This window comes from Octopus sinensis, linkage group LG9 (genome assembly GCF_006345805.1).
Source record: "Octopus sinensis linkage group LG9, ASM634580v1, whole genome shotgun sequence".
NCBI classification, from domain to species: domain Eukaryota; kingdom Metazoa; phylum Mollusca; class Cephalopoda; order Octopoda; family Octopodidae; genus Octopus; species Octopus sinensis.
The window spans coordinates 41,141,021-41,162,303 of record NC_043005.1 but is presented as its reverse complement, the minus strand read 5'-3'; the positions used below and the strand labels follow the sequence as shown (position 1 = coordinate 41,162,303).

Sequence of the window (21,283 nt, the reverse complement as noted above, 5' to 3'; positions counted from 1 at the left end):
CATGGGTTGGATGGTTTGGCTAGAGCTGGCAAGCAGGACCAGGTTCCAGTCTGATTTGGTTTGGTTTCTATGGCTGGATGCCCTTCCTAACACCAACCACTTTACAGAGTAATTTCTGGATGGTAAGTAATCATGGTCATCGTTTTTAAGGCATGCCTTGCTTCAACTGACTGAACTTTGAACTACATTTGTGGATTCCAATGTAGGCTGATGATGGATTCCAAGAACCTGAAATACAGGTCATAACAAAAATTAGTACTGGCTATAATTTCTATAGAATGTCTGTAGAGATAACCTTAACAAGTGATGTAAAGGGCACTGCTAATGCAGTAGAACATAGTATTGACATTTAAAAACATTTAATATACTTTATATTATTTTATGGTTGCATAACGAAATACTGCATACTTTCTATATTGGCTGAACAATAAAGTTGGAAGAACATTCACTTACATATTTGATAAACTCAAACACTGCTGTCTCTTCGGTACAATAAGTGTGTGTGTATACTTGTATACATGGGAGTATGTGTACATTGGTGTAAACATGAAGCAAGTGAAAGCTTTACAAAGCTGCTATCATATGTATATAGATTTTGTGTTATGCTTAGGAATGAATTTTCTGTTCCAGGTCCAGTAGAGCAAGCCCTTCCAAATCCTTATTAGAATATCCATGTAATCGAAGTAAGGAACGGTTAGTTGGTAATGGCTTAGTATGAAATACTATAATAAAGTCAAATCAAATATTGATATTTTGCATTCAAAATATCAATATTTGGTCTGACTTTATTATTACATTTATATAGTCATACAGACACACATGTACACACTTACAGATCTGAACAATAGCAGTCTCGAAGTGCTCATGTCGTTAAGAAGTACTACACATCTATTTTTAGAGGTATAAGTTGTAAGTAAAATTTCCAAAACTACTTCACCTGGCAGGTCTGCTAGTGTTCTATGGCTTGATTGAAATTGACGATACATGCTGTTAGATGTAATTAACCAGACATTAATGGGAAGCAAGGAAATTGAAGAAATGGTTCATCACAACCATTTATAATTCATGTTATCATATACCAGTGGGCTTAATGTCCACCACTGCCATCACAAATGGTATTGTCCAGTGCAGGAAACTAATTCATTGTTCTTATAAAAGCTGGTTAGTCAATTTATTCTTGCAGTTGATTGCAATAAAAGAGGTGGTGGAGGAGGTGGGATAGAAAAGGTTAAAAGAATTGAAATTATGACTTTTCTTCTCTAAAGAAATTTAGAATCAGAGAATTAACACCAATAATGAGATATGTTTAATTAGATTTTTATGGTAACTTATTGAGAGAATCATTCTAAATGTGAGACAATGGTTCTTGTCCGCAGTTTTGCCAATTAGTTAGATAGGAAGAGGAACCTTCTGTCCAGAGTTGAAAGCTGTTCAGGTTTATGACCAATTTAGAGGTACTTTTTGAAGGGACACTATTTTTGTTTTCTTTATTTACTTAATATCTTTACATCTGAAACACATACACACATGGCAAGTCTTAATTTCACAACTATATATCAAACCATTTAGTTTCTTTATTTCTTTTGTAGTAAATAAAGAAAAAAGCCATCATCATCATCATTGTCATTTTCATCAGTCATCTTCATCATTGTCGTCGTCTTTATTGTTGTTGTTGTCATCATTGTCCTCATCATTGTCATCATCATCACTGCCAACAACACCCCCGTCATCTTCATTATCATGACCATCTTCTTCTTAGGCTTTCATAAGATGAAGGCATCTTTTCGATTCTCCCTGCACAACATATTTTATTCAAGCATTAACAAATGAAATTTTCTTTGGAGTTCTTGTAAAAAAAAAAGTTATAATCTCCTAAGGAGGGACTGCTTTTGATGCCTGAGATAGACAAAAGCAAAAAAGCGAAAAAGACGTTTCCCGATCATCTAAAAATTTATTTACGCATGTTACATTTTCACATGCAAGACATCTGTCATACACAAAGATGTCATATGATAAAACATTGCATTGGCTAAAAGAAACAACACAAAAATCAAAACAGACAACTAAATGTACAAGAGGAAGAAGAAAACGAACAGTTTAGAGAATAATTAATTGAAGAAAATGTCCCAAATGAATAGGTCAAAAAACTACAAAAGTCACAATAAGAAACACTGGGTATAGTGTAGACAAATGAGTAGTAGTGACTTTCATGTCACAGTTTGGGAGAGTGATTGATGCAGGCTTATGGAAAAGTGGTCTCAATGAGGGAGCGTTAAAATAGACTTGTAATTCATAATGATTCTTGGAGGCTACAGAACCATACTGGAGCTGTCCCTAGTAGAAAGTACCGAAACAAGGGCATGAGTTTGATGATACAAAGCAGACAGCTTAACAGATACATTTGTCGGAACAAAACACACCTTAAAGCTGAATACCCTGAAGAACTTGGAGAGCTACATGGAAATGGAAACAATGAAGAGTAACGACAAAGCCCTATCAATCCCTGTTTCCAAAGCACCACACCAGCAGAGGAAATATCAGTAGGCCCAGTATTACAAAGAAATGAGAAAAGAACTTGTTACCTAACAGTACCAACCTGCAGTACCACACCCTCATCATGAGATGAAGAAGGAATAATTACAGATGAAATTACAAAAGGGAAGAAAGAAGAAAAATCAGAAGAAAAGTGACTCAATATAAAACAAAAAAAGCAGATAAAAAGGAACAATTTCTTCCAAACAAAAACAAATCTTTCCTCAAGAAAATTATGAAGAAAATGTAGAGGATTAAGATGAACTGAGATTTACTGTTCTTCAAAAATCAAACAGTTAATAAACAAACCTATGCATCAGGAGATCCACAGTCTCTCCAAGTAGTTAGAATATCTCCAAAACCAATTCAGTTCAGAATATAAACATCAAGCAAAAGATAGATTACAAGTAAAATTACAATTAATACTCTGTATAGAAGTTAAAGGAAAATGCCCTCAAGACATTGGTGTTTTTTAAATGCTTATTGGTACATTTGGTTACACTTGAACAGAACCAAATTCAGCCTTGCCAGAAATTCTTTAATATTTTATCCCTTTAAATTATATCTTGTTTTGTTTGACCCATATCAGCATGGGAAACAGACATTGAAAGATGATGATCATGATCATGATATTTTAATGTACATTTTATTTATATATTTCGATACATATGTATTTGAGTCAATGCATATATATGTCTTTATGTATGTATGTATTTGTATATAAGTATACATATTTTTTCTTTTTTCCTTCACTTTGCAAGGTACTTGGTGACCCTATCGGTGCTGGTACTATGTAAAAAGCACCAGTGCTGGTGCCTCATAAACAACACCTGTGCCTGTACCATGTATAAAGCAATGATGCTGGTGCCATGTTAAAAGACACCCAGAATACCCTGTAAAGTGGTTGGCTTTAGAAAGGGCATCCAGCCATAGAAACCATGCCAAAACAAGTTAAAGAGAGTAAGATAAAGAGAGATATAGTGGGAGATGAGATGGTGAAGATCTGTTGGGATATACACTTGAAGGGTAATTGGGGGATGGTGAGAATAACTGAGATTGGGTGAGTGGAGGCAGGATAGACTTGACTGTAGCAAATGATGGAGAGAAATATAGGATATATACACATACGAATATTAAATCATACTTATATGTATATAAATATACATACTTGACATATATATATATATTATATACCCAGGCCTATTCCACATTTTTTAAGGAGTGGGTAGCCACGACAAGACACACACCAGGCATTCCATTTATTTCCTAGCCCAAAGAGGCAAGCCCCGTTCTCTGCTCAGGTCAAGGCATAGAACGCAACCCCCAATATCAGCAGTGGGGCCCGACAGCATATATATATAGAGGCAGAGGCATGGTCGTGTGTTAAGAAGTTTGTTTTCCAACCACGTGGTTGGAAATTTAGTCTTATTGCATGGTATCTTGGACAAGTGCTTTTACTATAGCCTCAAGCTGACCAAAGTCAGCTTGAGGCTATAGTAAAATACACTTGTATGTTTGTCCTATGAGTAGAATGTAAGACATGGACGTACTTGACTAGAATGGAAAATTTATAAGCTGAATCAAGAGTATATAATTAACTGGCACTCCATCAGTTAGGATGACAAGTGTTCCAGTTGATCCGATCAACAGAACATCCTGCTTGTGAAACTAACAGGCAAGTGGCTGAGACAAGCATACCCTTAATGTAATTCTCAGAGAGATTCATTCTATGGGACACAGAATGTGACAAGGATAACCTATGAACTTTTCAGCCCACCCTTGTGAGTGTGTGTCTGTGTTGGTACCCCACTATCCTTTGACAACCGGTGTTGGTTTGTTTACATCCCTATAATTTAATGATTTGGCAAAAGAAACTAAGAGTATAAGTACGAGGCTTAAAAAAAAACAGTTAGTGAGTAGATTCGTTTGACTGAAACTTTTTTAAGGCAGTGCCCCAGGATGACTGAAGCAAGTAAAAGATAATAAAAGATATAAAATGTGTGAGAGTCTGTGTGTGTCTATATATATATAAATATATATATATATATAACATGCACACACACTTACATATATATGAACATGGTCATCACACACTTATGCACACACACACACACACATGCACACACACTTACATGTGAATATATGTACTCAGCTTTTTTGGGGCACAATAATGTGAATGCTAAGGCAGCAAGCTGGCAGGAACGTTAGCAAGCCAGGTGAAATGCATTGTGTTATTTCATCTGCTGCTGCGTTCTGAGTTCAAATTCCGCCGAGGCCGACTTTCCCTTTCATCCTTTCGGGGTTGATAAATTAAGTACCACTTATGCACTGGGGTCGAGGTAATCGACTTAATCCCTTTGTCTGTCCTTGTTTGTCCCCTCTATGTTCAGCCCCTTGTGGGCAATAAAAAAAAAGGGGGTTAAAGATGAGCAGTGTTAAAAAACACATTATACATCAAAGCTAAGTGAAACAAAATCGCCGCAGAAGTGAACAAGACCACTCAACTGATACCAATATTTCACAGCTATTTCTGCTCATTCGTGTCATGTACTCCTCCACTTCTGAAAGGAATTGCAACAGCCAGCCAGGAGTATGTATACAAATAGTACAAAATCTATTTGCTGATGTGCTTCTAACACAAAACAGAATTATACTTTACTTGCGCAACATGAGACTGATTTGTCAAGACTTATTCACTTCAAAGCAACAAATAGTTACAAGATATTCACTGCAAATCCATATGTCTTTAAAAATATTTTAAAGTTAACAAGACATTTTCCTCCAGTTAATATATAGAAGATATCGTTCACCTTAGATTAAGTTTACAAAATTTTTCTTTAGACTTGGCAACATAAATTAGTAACATGCTCTTCGTAAATTGTGTAAACCATTCCACACCACATAATAGAGATATCTGGCTACAAGAGTCAATAATCTGCAAAGGAATAGACTCACCCAGACTAATATGAACTTTCCATACACTACATGAAGATGGAGTGAACCCAAGAGATTCAAGAACTTGTTCAAGGCTGGAGGTCGTTCTCATTGCATTTCATTTAATTTTGTTTTACTCAGTGATGCCATCCATCTATCTAACTCTCTCCCATCACAACTTCTTACTCAGCCATCATTCATTTATGTATTTATTTATAAATTTAGTCGAGCACAAATGCAAATGCACAGATGCAGTCACAATTATACAAATATGCACTCATAGGATCTGCTAAAGAACGAAGATACGCCATCACACATGTATACACATTCATTCATGCATATAGATATATAAACATATATACACAGACACATATATATACATATGTATGTATGTGTGTGTGTATATACACGTACATGCACATATATATGCATATGTATATGCATACATACATACATATATATATATATGCATGTATATACACATATATACATGCATATATATCTGTAAGTATGTATGTATGTGTGTATGTCTGTTTGTGTGTATGTATATACACATACATATATATATGTATGTATGTATGTAGGTATGTATGTATGTATGTATGTATGTATGCATGTATGTGTGTATATGTATGTATGTATATATATATATATATATGTATATATGTAAGTCTATATATGAATGTATATATATACATGCACACACATTCATATGGATGGAGAGAGAGAGAAGAGAGAGAAAGAGAGCTTCACCAAGATTTCAAAATCAGTTTTGAATGGTTAATCATGCTTACATTTTCTTGTCATTTGTATTTCTTTACAATTTAATCAGTTTAATTAAGGATTTGATTTTCATTTCTCATCTGTCTCCTTTTCTAATTTCTAGCCCCAGTGTCTGAGTTATATCATATTATATTCCTTTATTTGTGTGTAACAGGGATGTGGGTATGAAGCTCTATGTTTATGTGTGTGTATATAGGCATACAAACATGCACAAATAGGCATATAGTTACAGATATGCTATATATGTGCATGTGTGTGTACATGTGTATGTATGTATACACATGCCAAATCTTATACACACACATAAATTATATATTATATATACACATACACACACACATATATAAACATAGGAAGTATATATACACACATATAAACACATGAAGTATATATATATATATATATATATATTAGTTGCTGGAGTGGCTGTGTGGTAAGAAACTTGCTGACCAACAACATAGTTCCGGGTTCAGCCCCACTGCATGGCACCTTGGGCAAGTGTCTTCTTCCATAGCCTCAGGCTGACCAAAGCCTTGTGAGTGGATTTGGTTGACGGAAACTGTATTTGTGTCTGTGATTATCCTCCCACCAACACTTCACAACTGATGTTGGCATGATTACATCCCCATAACTTAGTGGTTCAGCAAAAGAGACCAATAGAGTAAGTACTAGGCTTACAAAGAATAAGTCCTGGGGTCGATTTGTTCGACTAAAGGCAGTGCTCCAGCATGGCCACAGTCAAATGACTGAAATAAATAAAAGAAATAGAAAAGAATAGAAAAACTAGAAGTAGTTGATAGCTTCCATTACCTAGAGGACCAAGTCAGTAGTGGAGTTGGATGCTCTGAAAGTGTAGCTGCTAGTATAAGAATAGCCTGGGCAAAGTTCAGAGAGCTCTTACCACTGCTGGTGACAAAAGGCTTCTTGATCAGAGTAAAAGGTAGACTGTATGACGCATGTGCACGAACAGCCATGCTACGTGTCAGTGAAATATGGGCTGTGACTGCTGAGGACATGCGTAAGCTTGCAAGAAATGAAGCGAGTATGCTCTGCTGGATGTGTAATGTCAATGTGCATACATGACAGGGTGCATACACCCTGAGAGAAAAGTTGGATTTAAGAAGCATCAGTGTGCAACAGAGAGATAATGCACTGGTATGGTCATGTATTGTGAATGAATGAGGACAGCTGTGTGAAAAGGTGTCACACCCTAGCAGTTGAGGGAGCCTGTTTAAGAGATAGACCCAGGAAAACCTGGGATGAGGTGGTGAAGCACAACCTTCAAACATTGGGCCTTACCGAGGCAATGACTAGTGACTGAGACCATTGGAGATATAGTGTGCTTGAGAAGACCTGACAAGCCAAGTGAGACCATAGCCCATGGCCTATGCCAGTGGGTGTAACCAGCCCATTTATGAGTACCCCTTAACTTTGCTTGCGAAGACCTATTGAGGCAAGTGAAATCAAATCAAAATCACTGACATGGCCGATGATAGTACCACCTGATCAGCACTTGTGCCAGTGGAACGTTAAAAGCACATCCGAGCATCAGCGTTGCCAGGGCTATGGATTGGCTCCCATGCCGGTGGTACATAAAAAGCACCATTCAAGCTTGATCATTGCCATCATCACCTTACTGGCACATGAAAAACAACATTCAAGCATGGTCGTTGCCAGTGCCACTGGACTGGCTTCCATGCAGGTAGCATGTAAAATACACCTTTTGAGCATAGTCATTGCCAGAACCGCCCGACTGGCACATAAAAGAATAAAAGCACCCACTACACACTCAGAGTGGTTGGCATTAGGAAGGGCATCCAAGCGTTGAAACTTTGCTGGATCAGATTGAGCCCAGTACAGCCTTCTGGCTCACCAGTCCTCAGTCAAACCATCCAACCCATGCCAGCATGGAAAGGGGACGTTAAACGATGATGATGATGATATATATATACACAAGATGTGATGGGTAAATTGTCACCATTTATATTTCTAATTTCACGCATGCGCATTGTTTCTGATTTTGTCAACTAATTAGTATAGTAGGGTTAGTTGGACACCACCTGTAAGGAAAACAGCACCATGACACCAGAAATTTCGAAATAACATGTTGTACCTCTTGGAATTCGCACCGGAAGTTCCAATACAAACATTTCAGAGTGGTTAGGTGTCAATCTGAGGACATGTACCAAGTGTGATAAAGATCAAACATCCAGCCAACATCATAGTGTTTGGAGTGATCACTAGTGATGGCGACAATATGCCTCCATTCATCTTCCCACACAGCCTCATACTCAACATAGAGTCCTAAATCAAGTGTCTGGTTGAGGTAGTGCTGCCATGGGTCAAGAGGGTGGCTGCTGGAAGACTCTATGTCTGACAACACGAGAACCCAGTCATGGCTGTCAGACAATTTCTGTGACCACACCACCCCAAACGTCTAGTCACCTAACTCTCCAGACTGCAACCTTCTTCGTTATTATGTGTGAGCACAGTTGAGTGGAAGACCAACAAAACTCCTTGTGACACCAAAGATGAACTGAAGGCAAGGATTATGCCAGTATTCACCTACTTAAACAAGAAGAGTTGCAGAGAATTCCAAAGTCGTCTGGCGGCTGTGGTTGAAACCAATGGCGATTTTATTGAATAAATTTACTTTTTAGTATTTCAAAATAATTTAATGTAATTTTGGTAAATATATTTGTTAAAATGAGATGTCAGTGTTATTTTCATTTTTGCATAACTTAGACAACAATTTATTCAGTGCACCCTATATTTGCATGGTTGTATCATCAGTGACTAAACCAGTTCCCCCAACCAAGCTAATGTGCTGAGGAGGGTTGATAGAAATGCGGCAGGACAAAAAACATTTCCTGTCAAAAAGACACATGAAACTATTATAGGGACCAACAATTGTTTACCTAACTCCCCAGACTGCAACCCACTTCATTATTAAGTGTGGGGCACAGTTGCGCGAAAAACTAACAAAACTTGTAACGCCAAAGATGAACTGAAGGGGATTATGGTAGCATTCATCAACTTGAACAAGGAGACCATCCAGAAGAGTTGCAGGAGATTCCAAAGTCATCTGGAGGCCATGGTTGGAGCTAATGGCGATGTTTTTTAATAAATTTACACTTTGGTGTTTTTAAGTAATTTTGGTAAACACATCTGTTTAAATGAGTTGTCAGTGTTATTTTCATTTTTGTGTACTTTAGATGACAGTTTATTCACTGCACCCTGTATGTATGCATACATATATGTATATGCCTATACATATATATGTACACATAAATAAATACATGCATATATACACATAAATCATATGTGTATTGTATATACACATATACACACACATATATATATATACATACACACATATATATATACACATATATATATACACATATACATATATATATATATATATATATATATATATATATGCATTATTGTCTGGTTTTGCTTCTTACATTTTGTGGTTACAAATATATATATGTTTCTGATCTATCTATCTATCTACCTATCTATCTATCTATCTATCTATTTATCTATATATATATACATATATATATATATAAATTTAGGGTCAATACTTGATAAGTGTAAGCACCTGTATACGCACCTGCTACTGCTACTAGATGCGTATATATATATAAAATTATGTACACACACACACACATACACACATATATATATATATTATATAATTTTCAGAGTTCTGCAAAGTGGGATATTGCATACATGGTGATAGGTTACCATATTTACATATAGTATTTCAGTTTTATTTTTTATTTTTAATTTCACACTGTTTTACAAAAACAACAAAATCATAACTTTAGCTTTAGAAATTTTATTAAATAAAAATTTCCAATTTCCAATTTGCATTTTTATTTTTTGTTGTGTGTGTGTGTGTGTGTGTGTGTGTGTGTTTTATATGTTTCTGACCTAAATTAAGCAAAGTTAATGATGAATTGAAAACAACAATTTTGTATAAAATAAACTGAGAAGAATTGTTGAATTGTCAAAATTTTCTCTCTAACGAATGCTATTTTGCGATAATTGTTATAAAATTTCAACTTTGTTAAACAAATGTACATAGATACATGCAATTTATTCAATATAGATAAAAGAACTGAAAAATGAATATTTTGCTTTTACTTCTACTTAAGCTGATCCAGACCTCGTGTCTCTACTTTAGTTAGAAGCTATTTTCTCAGATGATTCATTGTTACCAGTATAAAAGTCAAGTACACATGCTGGCTGCACTCTCTTCTCAGAATAAATGAATCTTAGAATTATGAGGAAACACTTCATTACCAAAAAGGACAAGCTGTGTGGGTTTTCTTTTTGTTATGTTGCACATGCTTTTATACAGTGCTAGAATATTTTCAAAGAGTGTTTTGGCTTTACTTTTTCCTACATTGTACACTTCCCATCGTGTACATTGTACATCTCCTGTAGTGAAGGCACATGGCTCGGTGGTTTGAATGTTGGGTTCACAATCATGAGGTAGTGAGTTCAATTCCTGGATTGGGCTGTGTGTTGTGTCCTTAAGCAAGACACTTCATTTCACATTGTTCCTGTTCACTCAGCTGTAGAAATGAGTTGTGGCATCACTGATGCCAAGTTATATCAGCCTTTGCTTTTCCTTGGATAACATTGGTAACATGAAGAGGAGTCGACTGCTGATCTTCCATAAACAACCTTGCCCAGACTTGTGCCTCAGAGGGGAACTTTTAAAGTGCAATCCCATGGTTATTCATGGCCACAGGGGTTCCTTACCCTTACACTTCCCACTCTCAATGAATCTCAATATATATCTTTCTCAACCTTTACTCCACAATCTACGCATAAGTGTAGGTGTGGCTGTGTGGTAAGAGGCTTGCTGCCCAACCACATGGTTTTAGGTTCAGTCCCATTGTGTGGAGCCCTGTGTGGCACATTGTGTGGAAAGTGTCTTCTACTATAGCCTCAGGTTGACCAAAGCATTGTGAGTGGATTTGGTAAACAGAAACTGAAAGAAGTCTGTTGAATATGTATACATGTGTGTGTGTGTGTGTGTGTATTAGCATGTGTGTGTGTATGTGTGTATGCATGAGTGTATGTGCATGCATGTGTGTTCATGTTTGTGTGTATGTGTGTGTTTGCATGTGTGTTTGTATATCACCGTGATCGCCGTGACCGACCAGACCATCAGATGTTGCTACACATCGCTGATCACAATGCGCTTCGCATTGTTTTAGCCTTCAAATGATGCCACACCACTGGCTAAGTGAGCAGGCCAACAGAAGAAGGAGTGAGAGAAAGTTGTGGCAAAAGAGTACACCAGGGATCGCCACCACCACCCCTCCTGCCGGAGCCTCATGGAGCTTTAGGTGTTTTCGCTCAATAAACACTCACAACGCCCGGTCTGGGAATCGAAACCGTGATCCTACAACCATGAGTCCGCTGCCCTTACCACTCAGCCATTGTGCCTCCATGCGTTTGTATATAGGGTGATATAATCAACTAAACTGATCCACTGCACTAGTTGTGTAGTTTTTGTTCATTCAAACTGAACACCATTGAATAGCTTATGTCTCTGCTTGCTAATTGCTTTATATAAAAATCAACTGGTTTACATGCTTGTCCAATAAACAAGAAAAAAGATTGATTCTTTTTCTACTCTAGGCACAAGGCCCAAAATTTTAGGGGAGAAGGCCAGTCGATTATATCAACCCCAGTACACAACTGGTACTTAATTTATCAACCCCCATAAGAATGAATGGCAAAGTCAACCTCAGCGGAATTTGAACTCAGAATGTAGAGTCAAACGAAATACCGCTAAACATTTTACCCAATGTGCTGACATTTCTGCCAGCTTGCATATATGTGAACTTGTGGATGTGTGAGTATATATGGAACTGAGAGAGAATGAAAGAGAGAGAGGGATGGAAAGAATAATTATGAAATTTTCGCTAATGCAAAAATCCATTAAAAAAATATAAGAACACTTTCAAAGAAATGAGGTTGCTTAATATGTGCATGACACTGTGTGCAATTTTTACCAAAGATCTTGTGTCATCACACGTTTGTCTAAAAAAAGCATGATAAAATAAGTCTTCAAATAGCAATGTTCATACTTCACCAACTTATATATACACATTTGTTCATACCCACATACACATTCACAAATACATGCACACACAGATACATATGTATATATATATATATATATATATATATATATATATATATATATATATATATATATATGTATGTATGTATATACAATAGATAGATAGATACATACATACATACATACACACAAACATATATAAAAATATATATGCACACACACACACGCATATACATAGATATAGATATGTATGTAAATATACAAGTATATATATATATATATATATATATATATATATATATATATATATATATATATATATATATATACACACATACATACATACATGTATGTATGTATGTATGTATGTATATATGTAGTGAGAGAGAGGAAGCAATAATGATTAGATAAAAAAAATGCAAAGTAAAAGACCAATTTTCAGTTGCAGAAAAAGTTAATAATGCTTCCAAATTTTAAGTGAAATATAACATGTATTTGAAGTCGTTACCAAACTGTTACAACATAATTACTATCTGTAGGAGGGGCAGCTCTTGACTTGAACACTGTTGAACCTAAACCCAAGAAATGGATTTCTGATATGACCTGGCTCAATCTAGTAGAGCTGAAAAAATTACCACAGTTTAATCTAATTCTCTCACAAGTCAATGGAAATGACAAGGTAATAAATCATTTTTTTCTTTTCTGTTGAGATAGGAGTGGGGGTAAGGGCTAAGAGCTTTATGAAGCAATATTTTTGGTCTTTTGGCCTTAATAACAATCAGTGATCATTTCTGTAGTATTTATTTATGAGTTCAAACCCTGCTAATGTCTGCTTTACTCTTCATCCTACTGGAACTGATAAAATAAATTAGTGCTTGTCAAATGCTTTGACTGGCTTAATTAACATTCCAACCATAGTTTATTGCTCTTTCCTTATGGATTTGGAAACACAGTTAATATGTAAGTGGTCAACATTTTGTTAATTGTCACTGAACTATAACTTGTGGCCTTAGAGATAAATCGCTTGGTCTCTCCTAAACAGGTACCGCAGAGTAGCAGCAGAGTTACCCTCTGTAAGCATTGGTAATATTTCAAAAGTGGTAACTGTTTCCTTTACACAAAACACTACAGGAAGAAGGAGGATGGCCAGTGACCCCAAGATTGCTGCAAAAACTTATGACACAAGAAGTTATGTATTGTATAGTACTATAGTGTATAGTACATTGGAAGGACATAGCTTCTATAAATAGCATAGTCAGAAGAGAAAGTGTTCTTCCAATTACCTTTTCTTGGAGGCTTCTAAGATTTGTAAGAGGATTAATGGGGTAACTGTCACTCATGGGTAGTATCAGATTGAAAACCTTAACCAAATACTTGCAACAGAATGGACTCTACTAAAGGTACCCAAGGCCTAAGTGGTGCATTCATCCAGCTAATGGGTTAAGTCTACCATCCAAGAACAAATTCATTCATCAGATGGGCTTCTGTACATTTTCTGCATAATCTATAGGCTGTGTAATAAGAAATTTGCTCCTCAGCTGCATGGTAGTGGGTTCAGTTCCATTGCATGGCACCTTGTGGAAGTGTCTTCTACAGTAGTCTCAGGGCAACCAAAGCCTTGCGAATGGATTCACTATACTGAAACTGAAAGAAGCCCATTGTTTGTGTGTGTGTGTGTCTGTATTTGTCCCCCAACCAACACTGAACAAGAGGTATTGGTGTGATTATGTACTTGTACCTTTGAGGTTCAGCAAAAATGACCAGTCTTGAAAAATAGTTTGATTAAAATTTCTTCAAGGCAGTGCCCCAGCATGGCCACTGTCTGATGACTGAAATAAGTACAAGATAAAAGATAAATGGTCTAACTTCTATCAAAAGGCTTCAGTTGTTCTGAAGATGTGCTACAGTGGTCTCAAACAAAGAACCACATGACTATGCCATCTATGTCTATGCTGTGTCTCACTGGAATTAAGGAATTAAAGAATCAGTTCAAAAATAATAAGAATTGGTAGATGTAATGTTTCAGTAGCATTAATCCAATGTATGCATTTATTTGGGTAGTACACACTCTACTACAAGTACATCTCCCAGAAAAAAACATGATACTCGTTATTATAGTGAGGTAAACTGATGCACATAATATTATGAGTATGTTTCTCCTTTTATATGCCATACTTTACAGCTGTTGGTGATTATAGACTTCCATACAAAGTCTGAAGATTCATGCATTTTCTTGGGAAAGATACAGAAACAGCTTCAGATCTTCTGCTAGCTTAGAAACAATTTTCCCTGCAAGTCTCCTTCTCCCTCTCCAACTTAGCCTTGAGGCCTATATAGCCCATAGGAGAGAGACTTAGGTATCCCTTACGTAGAGAGACTGGTTAGCATGATATCAGAGGATATCCACACATCAGCTTGTGTGATACATATCTAAGAGGCTAGCCTTCATCTGAGTCCTTTTTTGCCTTAGTCATAGGACCAGCTCCAGCAATTTGACCCATAACTGGGGATCTTGATAGGTATTGTCACTCCAGACCAGAGTAGACTGAGTAGCTGTGGGGATTAGGGGCTATGCCCATACTTTTAAATTCCTGAGCTGTAGCCTCACCACTGGATGCAGTTTAATATCTTTTCCATAAAAATTGTGGATACTTCCTGGAAATATATGTACAGATACATCATTGTTATAGCTTACTTTTGAAAAAAAACATTATCTTTGTTTTATTTTTAAGGCTTGGAAATCCTGGTTTGATGAAGAGATCCCTGAAGAAGCACCTATACCTGATGGCTACAATAATACTCTCAGCTCTTGGCACAAACTGTTATTGGTAAGAGCATGGTGCCCTGACAGAGCCATACCAATGGCTCGAATCTATGTAGCTGAAGCCATGGGATCACAGGTAAAAATATCATTTTAAGGATCATTTTCTTTTCTTAAACAGATTGCTATTGAGAAGAATTTCTTTTACAACTAATTTTTTTCCATTCTTTTTAAATTTTTCATAATTGCCTTTGCGTAAAAACATTTATGTATGGTTTTGTGTCATAGACCCACAATAAGTAAATGCTTAACAAAATATTGAAAGAAACAACAGATTTGGAATTACTATTTTAAGAAAATAGTAGCCTAATATGGCCACTTGGTTATTTAGTTGATTAGTATCGGAATTGCACATCAAACTTTCTTACTGTCAAGAATGAGCTGACTAATTATTTTTGCATTAATTTGTTCTGTTTCCTTGTAGTATGCTGAAGGGGTCATTCTTAACCTTGAGACAATGAGTGAAGAATCTGACTGCCATTGTCCAATGATATGTTTCCTCTCAATGGGATCCGACCCAACTGAAAACATCATGAGACTTGCAAAAAAAAGAAACATTAGTATGTATATATATTTTTTGGTTTTTCGTCAAGAATGCTAGGGATAAAAATTAAAATATTGATAGGAATGTGGTACTAGTAGTAGTAGCAATTGTTGTTGTTGTTGTTGTTGGTGGTGGTGGTGGTGGTGGTGGTGGCGTTGGTGGTGGTGGTGGTACTGCTGCTGCTGCTTCTGCTACTGCTGCTGCTGGTGCTAGTGATGGTGGTGGTGGTGGTGGTGGTGGTGCTGCTGCTGCTGCTGCTGCTTTAACAAAGCAACTTCACTGAGGAATATAACTTTCAACTGTCCACAATCAGTAGACTAAGGTAACAATCTTCATTTAGATTTTGAGAACTGTGCTGGTGTTTTGTGCAGTTCCAAGCAACACTATTTTTCTGTAGGTGTTCTAACTTCACATCTAATCCTATCTTTTCAATCCATTTTCTGAGCTTCATACTTATAGTTCCTGAGGCTCCAACAACAGCTACAACACTCACCTCCTAGATTGACCTCAGTCTGTTTATCTCCCACTTCAGCTCATCATATGTGACCTGCTTCACTTCTTCTCTTTCCGATACACTTTCATCACCTGAACATGCAATATAAAAAATTAAACAAGTCCTTTCCTTTTCATTTACAATCACTCTATCCTGCTTTCAATAGTCAATTTGATAGTTACATCGGATCATTACATGCCAAAGTATATTTACCTAATCATTTTCGATTACTCCTTCAGGGTTATATCCAAACCCCGTCTTTACTCTGTTCAATCCATATATGCCACCAAACTCACACTGAATCATTCTTCTGACATTATCATGTCTTCTCTTGAATTCTTTTTGTGCCAACTTCTTGCATTCATCTACACTATGCAATATAGTTTCCCCTTTATCGCTGTAAACCTTGCACTTGTCTCTTTCTGTTCTATTGTCAATCCTGCACTCAGTATAATTTAGCTTGAGTGCTTGTACCTGCACAGCACAGATCTACAATTCTGTTTCTGACTTCTTAAGCCAGTGCCAACTTCCATTGGCATTTGCATTCCTGCCTGCCTCTCTTTCTCAAACTACCTGTTCATCTTTTCTTTATTCCATTTCCTTTCATCTTCCTTACTTTTTTTTCTTTTGTACTAACATCTCCCTACAAGTATCAATCCTGACTGTAACAGGTATTCTCACCTGAGCCAGCAAAGGTTGCATGGCATTCTTGATATACCACCATGAATTATTTTCTTCTGAGCATATACAATTTTCATGGCTGATTAGCCCTCGTCCACTTTTGTTCCTTGTTAGACACAGCTTGTCAATATCGCTGGTGGAATGCTCCATGCATTGGGCGTAGTTTTCTCAATTTCTGCTGCAGCCTCTGTAGCAGCTCTTTCCTCCCATTGATATTAAGTGCACATACCTCAAAAATGCAATCAGCTATGTATTGATTGCTTGAAACTTATTTCTTTCATCCAGTTTCAACTGCAGAACTAATCTAAGTCTTTTGAGATATTTTTGCATAAATCTTTTCTTCATTTCTTTTTCCATCACTTCATTCATTCCCAAGTATTTATACCCAGTATTATCATCAGTCCTTTCCATGAATGCCACAGATGGTAGTTCAGTATTTCCAAGAATATTACTCCACATTTTTTTAGACCAAATTCCATTTTGATGCCCTCACTAAAGCAATGAACAATGTTCATTAAAAAAGTGACTTAAGATTCATTCTTACCATACAGTTTGAGATCATCCATAAATAACAGACATTTGATCTTTTGTAGTTTTCTTTTAACCTCATATCCAGATGTTATTTTACTTAGTTTTATGAGTCTTCTGTTCAACAGATAAAATTATCATCAAGATATGGGCGTAGGATGGCCATATAGGTGTAGGAGTGGCTGTGTGGTAAGTAGCTTGCTTACAAACCTCATGGTTCTGGGTTCAGTCGCACTGCATGGCACCTTGGGCAAGTGTCTTCTATTATAGCCTTGGGCTAACCAAAGCCTTGTGAGTGGATTTGGTAGACGGAAACTGAAAGAAGCCCGTCGTATATATGTGTGTGTATGTGTGTGTGTGTGTGTGCATGTATGTTTGTACGTCTGTGTTTGGACCCCCCAACATCGCTTTCCAACCGATGCTGGGGTGTTTACGTCCCCGTAACTTAGCAGTTCGGCAAAAGTGACCGATAGAATAAGTACTAGGCTTACAAAGAATAAGTCCTGGGGTCGATTTGCTCGACTAAAGGTGGTGCTCCAGCATGGCCGCAGTAAATGACTGAAACAAGTAAAAGAGTAAAAGAGAGTAGAGTATGTGTATACATTTCATCAATGATTATTCCAGTTAGCAGCATCCTCATTAGTGTGACACATGATATAGGCCTGTGACCATCAAGAGCATTCCCTTATGAAGCATCCTTCAAAAACAGTACTGTTTGTGCAGTTGTTATCCACTTGGGAATCTCTCCATTTCTGCTGAGCAGTCCATTGTTCTACTATTCTTTTATGGCATCCTGTTGAATGAATACCATCAGGTCCAGATACTTTCCAATTCTTCAGCTGTCCACTTATTTGTCTTACATTTTCTTTCCCAATTCTAATTTCTTCTTGATGGGGGCAAGAAACAGACTCTGCCAAATTTTGGAACTGCTCAACCTCAGCATCATTCTACTCTTCCTTACTCCACATCTCATTCCAAAGCCAACTACTTTCTTTCGCTTCTGGTATTACTCTTTCATCTTTTATCTTTTACTATTTTCTAGTCATCAGACTGTGGTCATGCAGGGGCACAACATTGAATTTTTAATCAAGTGTATTGACTCCAGGAGTTATTCTATCAGTCTCTTTTGCTAAACTGCTAAGTTACAAAGATGTAAACACACTAACACCAGTTGCCAAGCAGTGGTGGTGGGGACCAGACACAGACAGAAAGACACATACACATAGATATTATATATATATGTATATATATAAAATTGAAAATCGGATAAAATCTTTATAAGAATTTATCAAGTAGTTAGCGTGAAAGCTTCATTAGGGAAAAATCCATCGATTATTTCTCTTAAATATATTTATTTATATTAAGGGCATTACTATACATAAATGCCTCATGCTAGGAGGGACTCTTAAAGTCAAAACTACCATAATAAATAAACACATTGTGCTGAATACGTGGGAATACAACTCTCAAAGCGAGCATTTTATAAAGAGAATTCAGCTGCATATCATATGATTTTATAATTAGTGCACAAAATGCACTTTTTAATCTTCAGTGCTAGCATAATTCATATATATATATATATATACACAACAGGCATAATTCATATATATATACACAACAGGCTTCTTTCAGCTTTTGTCTACCAAATCAACTCACAAGTCTTGGTCAGCCTGAGGCTATAGTAGACGACACTTGCCCAAGATGTCTTGATGTGGCACTGAACCCGGAACCATGTGGTTGGGAACAAGCCTCTTACCACACAGCCAAGCCTGTGCCAGTTTGTTATGTCCCATGTTTGTTTTCCCCACTTATTTATCAATCATTTTTTTTTCTAATCAATTTGGAATAATTCATTTTGCCTATACTGCTTCATTCTTTGATCCTATTTTTGTTATTTTACCTCTCTTTGCCAAAATACACTACTTTACTTCTTCAATTACATTTGGTCCTGCACTGTCAATAGTAAATTTTTTTTTTCAGTCAGTCATATTTATAACCGTTCCAAAAGTTCACCATTCCTCTTTCATTACAATAACAATTCATCACCAACAAGCTTACCTATATTTCCTAATATTCTTCTTTTCTGCCATGAGTTTTTGTTTTGTGCATTCTTCACACTGTTTGTTCTTTCATTGTCTTTTAGTCACAAATTATCTGCAACAACTTTGCTCACTGTTTTGATAATCCTATTGACTTCTATTATTCTTGTTGTTCTTATATGCTCAAGAATTTAATTAACTTTCATGGTTCAATTTCCACTAACCAGCTTCCTAGAAACTACACACATTCTATATGTTGACAATTTATTATCTCTAGCACTCCACTTGTACCGGTATTCTGTTAACTAAAAAATACATTAATGTCATCAGAATTTCCATTTGCTACTATTTCAGGTATGTTACTTTCAACTGTGTCATACAGTTCTACCATTTCTTTCTCATTCTCTTCTACCTCATCTTCCTCTCTTGTATCATGCTTAGAATTTTCACCAATTTGCTTCTTGATGGCTTCAAGTTCAAGCTCAGACAACCATACCTCCCTTCAAATTGATCGTGCCTAATCACAAATCCTTTACTCTGTACTTTCAAATAGTCCTCTCCATTTACTGGGTTATGCAAATAGTAGTACACTATGATAACAGTATTAACCTCCTTACTTCATTTCTACCTTTTTTCATAACTAGCTCCAGTCCTATTTATGCTGTTTTCATTAGGTGTCTTGGGGAAATTTTGAACCTGGGTTCTCTTTCCTAAGGTATTTTTCGATGTTATTATTATTATTACTATTATTATTGTTGTTATTATTCAGGTCACTGCTTGGTATCGGGCATATGGCATAGTGGTTAAGAGCATGGGCTACTAACCCCAAGATTCCGAGTTCGCCTCCAGGCAGTGACCTGAATAATAAAAATAATAATAATAATAATAATAATAACAACAACATCGAAAAATACCTTAGGAATGAGAACCCAGGTTCGAAATTTCCCCAAGACACCTGATGAAGGCTGGAGGGTATATCAGCCGAAACTTTGTGTTAACAACAAACAAGGACAGATATCCATCAAAAGTAAATAATATAAATAATGTAAATAATGTACATAATTTCTCATCTCTTAAATATAGAACTCCAAAGTAAACCATGTAAAAAGGTGACACATAAAAGACACTGGTGCTGATGTCATGTAAAAAACATTGGTTATGGTGTCACATAAAAAGTACAGATGCTAGTTCCACTTATAAAGCACTAGTGCTGGTGCCACGTAAAAAGCATCAAATACACTCTGTAAAGTGTTTACTGTTAGGAAAGGTATCTAGCTGTAGAAACCATGTCAAAACAGACAATGGAACTGGGTGCAGCTCCTGCACTTGCCAGACCCCAGTTAAACCGTCCAACCCATGCCAGCATAGAAAATGGATGTTAAATGACGATGATGATGAATGTAGACCATGCAAAAGGTAACTTAGGAAGAGAGGAGATAAAGTAGAACCAAAATGGGAAGATTACAAATTACTGGATTCAACCAGTTCAAACAGATGCCAGAAGGGGCAACCTTCTATCCATGATGATGAGATTGTGATCATCATAATGTTCATATTCAAAGATAAATTCATCTCTCTCTCTGTATATATATGTATATATATATATATATGCATATATATATATATATATATATATATATACATATATATATATATATATATGTATGTATATATATATATATAATATATAATATATATATATATATATGTATGCATCACAAGCTTCATGTTTTAACCAAGAAACTCCACATCCACTGTTTCATGTTCCAAAGCTGCTACGAAGTAGCAGTTTCATGCCTAAATTATTAAA

The 21,283-nt window shown here is 36.3% G+C and overlaps 1 protein-coding gene across 1 annotated transcript in view; it reads left to right on the top strand.

Moving 5' to 3' along the window:
- LOC115215408 (dynein heavy chain 5, axonemal-like) overlaps positions 1-21,283 on the top strand; it is a 401,219-nt gene that overhangs the window by 308,323 nt on the left and 71,613 nt on the right. Inside the window, exons 72-74 of the mRNA XM_036505929.1 lie at positions 12,907-13,046; positions 15,100-15,267; positions 15,613-15,748. Coding sequence (XP_036361822.1) covers positions 12,907-13,046; positions 15,100-15,267; positions 15,613-15,748 — 444 coding nt within the window. The remainder of the gene's footprint in view (positions 1-12,906; positions 13,047-15,099; positions 15,268-15,612; positions 15,749-21,283) is intronic.